Here is a 10,955-nt window from a genome sequence, read left to right as displayed (position 1 = left end):
CCGGGTTCTGCAGTGAGACGCGTGATGGGGACGAGATGCGGGAAAAGACCAAATTGTTGCTATATCGGAGCATCCACCGGTGCAGCGGGTCTATTTATAGCCGGGAACTACATCAGCTCTGACTGCAGACACCGCGAGGGGAAATCTCCAAACCACTGACATTTCACCGGAGCAAATTAAAGCGGGGACAGGGACTCGCTGCAGAGAATAACATTTACTGTGCGTTACGGTGTCAGAGTCTGCACGAGCGAGAGGGACACACAAAGTGCACACGGGGGAAAGACTTGTGCGGGGGGGTGTGTGTGCGTGTGTTTGTGTGTGTGTGTGTGAGAGAGAGAGGTGTTTTGATGATCCACAAGCGTGATCCTTCCGTGCGTCCTGATGTTGGAGCGCAGGATCAGTGGTGGTAACCCTGTCTGAGGCACTGCAGGAGGTCCGAGAGAGAGAGAGGGAGGAGGGAGAGAGAGAGAGAGAGAGAGAGAGAGAGAGAGAGGGAGGGAGAGAGAGAGAGAGAGAGAGAGAGAGAGAGAGAGAGAGCAGCACATTGGTCGGGCCACTTTCCTGACGACACACCAACAATCGTCAACCTGTGGATAGATCCCCTGCGCGCTGCTCCGCCGCCTCCTCCACCCACTGCCACCCTCTCCCCCTCTCGCACACCGAGCCGAGCGCGACCCCCTCGGACAGCCAGGACGCATGCACCGGGAGAGGGTGCCGGTTCGATTCCCGCGCGGAGGAGAGGAGCCAAAAAGTTGAGGGGGTCGTGCGCCTATTCCCGCTTCATGAATGGCCCGAACATGGAGGAGATGCCACTGGAAAGAGTCAAGACCCGGCGGAGGAAGGGTCACTGCCCGGCCGGTGCCCCCCTGGGCGCCATCGCCTGCGAGGACGAGTTCTCCAGCCCGGAGCTGGAGGCTCTGTTCCAGGGATACAACCTGAAGCTGGAGCAGACCGCCACCCTCAAGGCGCTGGCGGTGCTCATCGTGGCCGCGTCGTCGCTGTCGCTGGTGGAGCTGCTGTCCAGCTCGCGCCTCACCTTGTCCAAGGGCTCGTACCCGGTGCACTGCGTGGTGTTCCTGTCGCTCTTCATCGTCACCAACGTCAAGTACCTGCAGGTGACGCAGCTGCAGCAGATCGCGAAGCTGGCGCTGCTGTTCAGCTTCACCTTTGCGCTGCTCTGCTGCCCCTTCCCGCTGGCGCTGGGCACGTCGGAGCCGGTGAGCGCCGCTGCCCCTGAGCAAGGCGTGTGGCAGCTCATGCTGGTCACCCTCGTGGCTTACGTGCTGCTGCCGGTGCGGACGCTGATGGCGGTGCTGTTCGGGGTGATGCTGGCTGCGTCCCACTTCATTGTCTTAGCGACGTCGGTGACCGGGAGGAAACAGAAGCTGTGGAGGCCGGTAAGTCTCCTTCCACTCAGCCAGGTCCACCACGCACATGTCCAACTTACAGGTAGAGGTTCGAATCTAACTCAGCAACATGCAGTGCCCAGGTACCGTTGAGCAACTTCTCCAGTGAGTGGAATCTCCCACTCTGGTGAGAAGTGATGCTGAGAAGCAGCTCGCTCACTCTCCCTCGGGAGCAGGAGGTTCGAGCTCTCCCTGATCGAGTCCCAGCTCCAGGACATGAAGCAGGTTTGAATCCGGAAAGTTTCACTTCGCTGCAGCAGCTGGAATGAAGCGGAGGAGGAGCTGTCCAGCTGCTGGTGCTGAAAGCAGAGGGACTGGTCCCTGTGTCCAGACCAGAGGTGGAAACACTGGTCTCATAGTTTTAGATGCATTTAAACCAGTAAATATTATTTTATGACTTCTTAATCTTCATTAGCAGGTTGTTCACGTGTCCTCTTGCAAAGATCACTTCTTGAATTGTCTTATTTGGATTTTGGGACCTATGTTCACTGACATTTTTCTAGACAATCAGTTTACAGAGTTTGTTTTAAAGTAAAATCAACTTGTCAAGTTTTACCGTGTAGTTTGACATGACACTTAATTCACAGAAGTAATCCACTGGAATATTAAAACCCCTGCTTGAGACGAGACATGTTCCGATACCACTTTCCCTCCTCGATAACAATACTTGGACTTTACGCATCGGACGATTCCGAGTTCCAATCCAATCCCAGTGCATTTAAAGAAATAGCAACTTACTGTATATAAAGTATTTTAAACAGCTGTATGCTACTAACTAAGTGATGATTATTATGATTGTTGTATGACTTTAAAGACAAAAACATAAAGAGAATTAAACATCATAGACTTTCTTGTATTATCAAGTGACAGTCACAACTGGAAACAAATACATAAATCTAGGAATACACAAGAATTACTTCTTTTAAGTGGCTGTTGGTCAAGTTTTAAACAGAACAGTAACGTTTTTGCTGTAATGTTTGTTAGCTCATCACCAGGAGTCATTTCTTCACCTCACTAAAAACAGAACGTGTCAGTCAGAGTTTCAGGTGCTGAGAGAAAGTCCAAATAATGACATCATATCAAATGCAGTGCAGCAGTGATGTTTTAAAGACATTATCACCACTGAAATCCTTTCAGTTCACTCCTAACGTTATCCATAAGTCACAATTGTGCAAAACAAACTGAATATTCTGAAATTAAATGAAATCTTATCAAACATTTTCAAATTAAACAAACAGTAAACCTTCTGCAACGTAATGTTACTGCGGAAAATGAAATGAAAGTTTGTTTTCATTGACATGTTTAAACTTGTTGGCCTTGTAGTTACACCCCCTCGCCAGTAGGTTGGGGGTTTTGAAGCAGCGAAGAAGAAGAAGTGATTTCTAGGGAAAGATAATTGCAGTTTTATCTGTGAAAACCAATTTGGCTAATTTGAAAACGAATTATGGTGAAACTAATTGAAAGATGTGGCCTCAGATCGGTTCAGAGATTTGCGTAGACGCCAATTCCTGAAGCAGCATTTTACGGAAATATCAGAGGGATTTCAAATTCTGGTATCGGAACATTTTCGTGACCAAAGGATCATTTATTTTCTTTATTTGACTTCTAGAGGCCTGAGGAGGTAAAATCACCAGATATTTAACCGAACAAAACAAAAAGAAAAACCACAATATAGCAGGAATACGTTTGACTGTTTCCTTTACTAAGAATCTCTCTCACCATCGCCACCACTCGCTGCATGATGAGCTTCTGCTTTGTGGTTTTTAAACCAGGATACAGAGAAGGTGCATCATCCATCTGCCTGTGCTGGATTAGAGTGGTTCTCTGACCTTTGACCTCTGACCTTTCTGCGACTGACGACCCAAAGTGGCTACAGAGTTCATTCTCTAAATGAAGTGTCCAGAAGGATCAATAGTCTTTGCTCTTTAATCAATGATGCACTTTGTCTGCCGCCCACTCCACTGTACAGCTTTTGTTGTCGGAGTCACACCCACGACTCATGTTGTAATCCATGTGTTGACCTTGATGTCTGTCACTCAATCCATCCTATGGATTAATCAAGGATTGCAGAGTCTAATCTTACCGGGACGTATGACGACTGCGACCACAGAACACGCATGTGATCCTTCCCGCCTCACATGCGTGCACCTACAGTTGTGTAGCTGCTGCCAGCTCTGCTCAGCATGTCTGTTCTTGTTTGTGTGCAGCTGGTGGCCAACGCGGTGCTGTTCACCAGCGTCAACTTGTCGGGGGTGTTTGTGAGGATTCTCACCGAGCGCGCCCAGAGGAAAGTCTTCCTTCAAGCCCGCAACTGCATCGAGGAGCGGCTGCGGCTCGAGGACGAGAATGAGAAACAGGTGAGGTGTGAATTAGCACAAACACGCACAGCAAAAAAATTAACGTGTGGATAAGAAGCAGCGTTAAGACGATGACACGCATCCACACATTTCTTATGCTCCTGAAATCCTCACGGCCTCCAGGGGAAGTTTTCTTTAAGGTTTCAGGTGATGTATTCCAACAACCTGCCCACAGGCGCCGAGTAACTATGACAGCAGCTATTTAAGGAAAGAACAATTACTGTGGCACATGCACCAGCGCCACACGTTCCACCCCCTCCACGCACACCTACAGCACACGGAGCGATTTAACTCAGCCACAATCAGGCAACTTTAACACACAGAAACACTCTGCAATGCACCGCACCCTCCTCACAAAACCCGCCTATACCAGTCGTTTAATAGAGAATTAATTATCCCCTGAACATAATGCGACTCTGTGCATGTCTCACCTTCACAACGCTGCACTTAGCACCTGTGCTTTGTAGATTAGATGGTGATATGCGGTGTTTTCCCCGGCAGTAACAGGCTCCCTTCTGACAGGTAATTACACAAGCAGATTGCTTTCATGGCCTCCCTACTCCAGTAAAGGTCACAGTTTATCTGGGTGAAAGAAACACACACGGACCCCTGATTCAGATCTGTCACCAGGCAGCCGACAGCCGGCAACCAGCCGCCAGCCGCCTGCTGCTGCTGCTCAACACACGTCTCCGGTTCTGAACCTCAGCCGTCAGACAGGTCGCTGGTTGTCACTCTGCTGTTTGCTCTGGGTTTTGCTCTGAGCTGGATCCATAGGTTGTATTGATTACTGAACATGTGCAGGCTATGTGCTGTGTGTCAGGGAGGGGAATTGACTTCTTGATTCAATAGCAATCTCAGAATCTCAGAGGCAAGGCATGGTTTCCTCTTGACCTGCGTGAAGCAGGGACACCGGTCAAGGCAGAAGACACAATGCAGGACAAAGCTCTGTTCCTCATGTCGCCTCACACTGTGGAGTTTCCATGTTGTCCCTGTGTTTTCGTGGGTAAAGGAAACTCTAACTTGCCCATATGTGTGATTTTTGTTCGTCTCTATGTGTTGTCCCTGTGATTCACTGGCGACCTGTCCAGGTTGTTCCCCACCTCTCGTCCAATATCAGCTGAGATAAGCTCCAGACCCTCAAAGGATGAGCTGTATAGATGATGGACGGACGGATGAAAGGTGTCAAATAACCCCCATCGCACTCTCTCCATCAGCAGAGCAGCTGTTATTACTTTATCCACAAACCTTTACGACTTTGCTCAAAGCAACAAGATGTAACTTTCTCACCTTAAAGCCGCAGCTTGATAAATGAGTCAGGTTTTTCAGTCAGTGTGAATATGAGAGAGTTTCCTCTTTTCACTCCCACTCTTCACCCTGAACCTCTGCTCTCTGTGACTCTGGTGAGTGGGTTCGATCTCCTGTGAGAAGAACTGACTTCACAGAGTCACAGCTTCAACTGTCACAATCAGCTCCAGTTGAAGAGTGAAGCTGAACTGTAGATCGGTTAAAAAGACTCAGAAGTTATTAAAAACCAGAGTTTAGCTCCAATATTCAGCAGGAAACTTTTAAAATATGATGGATTCTAAACAGAGTTTGGTGGATTTGTTACAGCTGCAGCTCTTCTGGGTCAGGAAGCAGAGGATCATGGGTAATATCCAGCGTTCAGGTGTGTTTCAGTTCAGCCAGTGGGAATAGACTGTTTCTTCTCTGCATGAAAAACACATCATCGTTAATTTTTGACTACAGAAAGTACTTTGACAAAATAAAAATGTCTCCAGGCCTTTCAGAAGCTGCTAAGTGAGTAAGCCGGCATCTTCACAGGCGTAAAGAGTAAATTCCTACAACTGGCGGCCGCATTTCTCACCAGACAAGCTGCTATGGTGAGAATTATGTAAATGTGGAGCATCGTGAAGATACACTGATGCAGAGGTATCGGTCAGAGCAGTGTTTTTTCTGTCGTTGTTGTTCCATGTTGTTCTTTTCATACAAGAATAAGTTTGAAGGAAAGAAACAAGGTTTCCTCCCCCGTCTCTTTGTTTTCCACTGAGTGCAAACAAATTGGTTTCCTTCAGTTTCAAGTTGTTCATGTCAAAGATGCAGAGGTTTGGTGTGAGTCTCTCTTTCTAGTTAAACTGCTGCTGGTGGGAGAGACACGAGCCAGTGGTTGATTAATAAACCACCGTGAGAAGCTGAGCTGAACACAAACTGAAACCACCACATCTTCACACTGTGGTTATCATCATTTCCTCGCCTGGCACAAACGTGTGGTGAGAAACACAAGCTCGGGTCAACACACACGCACACACACACACACACACACACACACACACACACACACACACACACACTCTCCAGCGTTTCATTGGCAGGTGAGAACAGCAGGTGTGTGAATGGATGAAATGATGTGAAAAGTCCCGGCTGCTTTTAAAACTCTGTCTCTCGGTGGTTGTTCAGCAGAGACGCCTGATGATTCACTGAGCGTCACAAATATCTGACATCGTGCAGGAGGTTCCAAGGGATCGAAGAAGACGCTTTAGTTAATGAAAGTTGATTGATCGACTTGACAGAAAAGGATTTGACTGGAAATGTTGATCTATGATTGATTTAATGAGTCAGTTTTCAGCCCATGTGAGAATACAGCAGGAGAATCTCCAGAGAGCGAGTGGGCGAGTTGTTGATGCTTCTATATTCACATGAAACTGAATAAAGAACCAACGCCTCAAACTTGTTTCCATGAAAACATAAAACTATTTCCTTATATCTCAATTAATACAATCACACACTATTTACATCCACCTCCTCTCAGTATAAACTCTGCTCTCTCCTCTGTTTGAACCCCCTCTTCCCCCTCTCCCTCCTCTTCCTCCTCCTCCTCTTCCTCCTCCTCCTCCTCCTCCTCTTCCTCCTCCTCCTCAGGAGCGTCTGCTAATGAGTCTACTGCCCAGGAATGTTGCCATGGAGATGAAGGAGGACTTCCTGAAGCCGCCTGAGAGGATCTTTCACAAGATCTACATCCAACGTCATGACAATGTCAGGTATGGGGGTGTCATGACAACAGCGGCGTGTGTGGGGGGGGGGCAGCGAGGATTGTTTTGATCCAGGTGTCACCTGCTGTGACGTCAAGGTCAAGAATAGAAGAAGAGCAATTAAGATAAGCCGTTAACGCCGATGTGATCAAACTACGTAAAGGTTAGAAAGAGAGAAGCGGCGAGGATCTGTTGCTACAACCAGCGGAGACAAGAGGTCTCATCTGCTGTTGATGTTTCATCTGGAATAAAACAAAACACTGTGATTTGATTCAATTATAATCTAAAATCAACTTCCTGAGAGCTCGTTGACAAAGTGGAATAACTTCTGATAAGTGCACGAAGTGAAGAAGCAGTTTCGTAAATTAACGTTTAACGACAAAATCATCACAACAGATTATTCCTGTTGTTTTTTCTGAATCCAAATTTTGCTGATTTTTTTAAATGACTGTCGGCTAAATACCAACATGATGTTGAGAGAAACCTGAGATTCATTACCACAGAAATAATAGTTCATAAAAATGTAATAACTTAAAATCTTAAATCGGTGTTTAGAATAATCTTTGTGATGATGTTCCTAAGAGCTTGACGAAATTTAAAGGTTTGTCGCTGGTGCATCCTTGTTTAAATCGTGTCTCTATTATCTACTAGTGTCAATAATAGACAGATTACAGTGAACCAGTATGAGAGGAGACGTTGAGTGCTGCTGTAACGACTGGTTGATTGATCAGCATTTTGAAAGAAGCTCATTGTGCGAGTCATCGATCAGAATCTGGTGTCAAACACTCGATGTTCCAGAGACTTGTGGCTGTTTTCTGTGAATTCACTTCCAGATATTTGAAGAGGTCACATTTTATTGCTCAATAACAACAAACCAACCAGAAGAAGACTTGATGTGCACGTACCACCACATTGTAAACACACGTCTTGCATCAGATGCGTCCAGATCATTATCTGAATCTGCTGCGTATTTCACCTCTTCATCGATATCAGTCTTGTTAGTTTGACGGATTTTATTCATAAATATCTCGACATTGTCTCTTTAGAAATTCACAAAAATGTCTAAAAACGTCACGATGTTAAAGAAAGAGAAAAAACGAAACCTCCTCGATCCGCCGCCTGAATCGAATCCACTCTAAAAATCAATGACTTCTCTTTGGCCCCACACTCCTCCGCCCGTTGGAAGGAAATCACTTCAGTAACAGACAAACAGACGGCAATGAAAACATTAGCTCCTTAATTGGCAGAGATAATTATCTAGAATGTCCCTCAGTGGAGCTCAAAGCTCCAACAAGGCCCAACAGTCCCTGAGTTCAATCTGTTCACTCGCACAGATATCGGCCCCTGAACAAGTCGGAGTTTTTCATCAAGATCAAAATAATTATTCACAGGGAAATGAGTTCAAAAGTCAAGAGCAGATTGATAATCAAAACTATTGTTAGTTGCTGTCCTACTTGTATTAGTCGATTCACGTAAAATCTGCTTTTCAATTATTCTGCAATATAATTTATCAGATTTTCAATTTCCCATTGTTATAAATTGAAAATCCTTGAGTTTCTGAACTTGTAAATGACATTTTTTAATATATTATTGAATAAACAATTGATCAAATAACTAATCAGTGTTAAAAACAACAGTGATTTGTATCAGCCCACTCAGCAGCAGCAGCCGCCCTCTGTTGAACTCGTAGTAGAGGAAACGTCAGAGAGCGTGAGAACCCGACTCTGAGCTGATTACATCCGGACGAGGCAGCAAAGAGAAGAGCTGTGTGGGAGTGGAGGTAGCATGTCAACAGCTCTCCTGTGAAGAGACAGTCCTCTCCACTCCACGTCTGTCTGTCTGTCTGCTCCCACACTCCCTCGGCTCGGGAACATCACCTCCCGTCCCCCAGCCTCTCTGCTGCGCTGGCGTTCAGCCCAGCATCACGCCGCCGCCGCCGCCGCCGCCGCCACTACTGCTGCTGCTGTGTGTGCCAGTGAAGCAGCTCCCGCTCGTCTCCGGGGAGCTGCTGCTACAAACGCACACATGCACACTTAAACACATGGTGCTGAGAAAAACACAAAGTTCTTGTTGCAGAGCAGGGGCGTGACATCTCCCTGATCTGCCCTTTGATGTGGCCCCCATGAACGTTTGATCGTGCACCACAGCGCCGCTCTCCCCTCGTCTTCCCTCCCCCCGTCTCCCCCTCTGCCCTCCTCCTGCCTTCTCCTCCTCACCCCACCGCAAACCAGCAGCACGGCGGCGTTCAAAGACAAATCACACAACACAACAGAGCTCCTCTGTCGAACAGCAGTCGTGATCCCAGCTTTGCATACATCAGGCTCCGGAGCAACTAGCTGCGCTGCCAAGAAGAGAAACAACAACTCGGTCACGATGCGGAGGAACGGCCTCCTCACGCAACGACCATCCAAACTCAGCTCTAAACTGTGGAGCACTGAAAGCTGGAGATAAATGTCTGGTCACAGTCGTCTTGTTTACTTACTGCTACGGATCTAGAGCAAACATGTAGATTATTAGTTCTAGATCTACGGCTGCTGCTGCTGCTAACTCCTTCAAATCTTTCCTTGACCTTGTGACGTATTCCATCGGGGTCAAGGAGTAACCGTTAGGAAAGGAGATTATTATGACTGTAAATAAAGATGGACGTCACTTCCCCACTTCCTCCATCTGTCAAGAAATAAAGCCCAAAAAATTGCAGATACAAACGCCGCCATCTTGCACCGAAGACGTCATTTGTAATAATTTAAAACAACGCGTATATGTCGTTATGCCTTCAAATCCATATCACGATTATTTAAAACTTTTACCTCGATTACGATTTAATGAACGCTCATAATTAATATTTATAGTTTATTATAATTCATATTTAAGACATTTACGGGGAAGAGTAATTTTTGCTGCTATCTGGCCGAACGAGGGGCTGAGCAGCTTTCAACAGCTCCCTGAACCCCGCTGCTGCAGCAGCTAGCCGGCAGCAGGCGTTTAGCTCTTTAATTGATTTAGCGGTTGCCCTGAAAGACACTTAAATTTATCAGGGATTGGATTAATGTACTCGCTGCTCACTTCACATCTGATCTTCATTAGCAGGTCTACCTTTGTGCCTGGTGCAGTTTAAATACACTGTGTGTTTCTGTAGATTAAGTCTTTACTTCCTGGAGAGTGTGAGGAGCAGAGAGTTCTTCACTCTAGATTAAGATCTGTTTTTCCTTCCCTCTGTGCAGCATCCTGTTTGCAGACATCGTGGGCTTCACCCGCCTGGCCTCTCAGTGCACAGCTCAGGAACTCGTCAAACTGCTCAACGAACTCTTTGGGAAGTTTGATGAACTGGCGACAGTAAGTGCTCTGCCTCCGCCCTGTTACTGATCTCTGCTGCGCGATGGAAACGATGAAATCAATCACAAAGTGCGATCAATGTGCAGCAGAAAGTCTCTTTCAGCGACATACCACTGATGGATCGACCATTATTTACACTGTAGGTGATTAATCATCAGCAAGTTATCATGTCTCAACCAAACACTTTAAATAAAACTGTCCACTTCCTCCCACTATCCATAAATGAAGCCAAAATGTTCTGCCACGCAGCCATTTTGTGCCAAAAGACGCCCTTTGGAGCCAGAGTCTGTGCAGAAGCATCACTGGGTTGAAGCTGCAGCAAAGTCCTGCTGATATCAACCAATCACGAGTCAGTCTCAGCTGTCAATCATGACATTTCACTCTGTTTTTAAACATCAAATAACACAAATACATCATATTATCATATCACAGACATATCATCACCTGATACAGTTTAGTGAGGATGGTTTGCAAACAGGAGTTTCAGCAGAGACGGGGACATTAACATTTCATGAGCAGTTGTGTATGTATATAACATTCACTTTGCTTTTCGCTGTGTGTTCGGTCTCCACCTGCTCTTGAGGGAAATGTCTGTGTCTGTTCTTCACTGTGTTTCCCCAGCTGCTCTCGGACTGTCTGCTGCTGCAGAGCAGAAAGTGTTTAATGGCTCGACGCAGCTTCTCTTCTCTGAAAACAGCTGCCGGCTGCAGCAGAAATCAAACGTATGAACCAGAGCAGCAGAGTTACAGGTTTAGAGCTTCTGCAGTTTCAAAGATTTTCATTTCAATAAATCGAGTATATTGTTATTACAAAAGTGATGGAGCCACAGAGTC

The 10,955-nt window shown here is 46.4% G+C and overlaps 1 protein-coding gene across 2 annotated transcripts in view; it reads left to right on the top strand.

Annotated features, from left to right (window-relative positions):
• The window catches only part of LOC118120649 (adenylate cyclase type 1), a 36,130-nt gene continuing 25,175 nt past the window's right edge, over positions 1 to 10,955 (top strand). For both annotated transcript variants that reach the window (XM_035175777.2, XM_047342926.1), the window contains exons 1-4: positions 1 to 1,397; positions 3,614 to 3,763; positions 6,680 to 6,798; positions 10,011 to 10,122. In XM_035175777.2, the coding sequence (XP_035031668.2) occupies positions 783 to 1,397; positions 3,614 to 3,763; positions 6,680 to 6,798; positions 10,011 to 10,122 (996 nt within the window). In that variant the 5' untranslated portion in view covers positions 1 to 782. The remainder of the gene's footprint in view (positions 1,398 to 3,613; positions 3,764 to 6,679; positions 6,799 to 10,010; positions 10,123 to 10,955) is intronic.

This window comes from Hippoglossus stenolepis, chromosome 14, assembly GCF_022539355.2.
Source record: "Hippoglossus stenolepis isolate QCI-W04-F060 chromosome 14, HSTE1.2, whole genome shotgun sequence".
In the NCBI taxonomy this organism is placed as follows: Eukaryota; Metazoa; Chordata; class Actinopteri; order Pleuronectiformes; family Pleuronectidae; genus Hippoglossus; species Hippoglossus stenolepis.
This window is presented reverse-complemented; position numbering and strand designations above follow the sequence as displayed.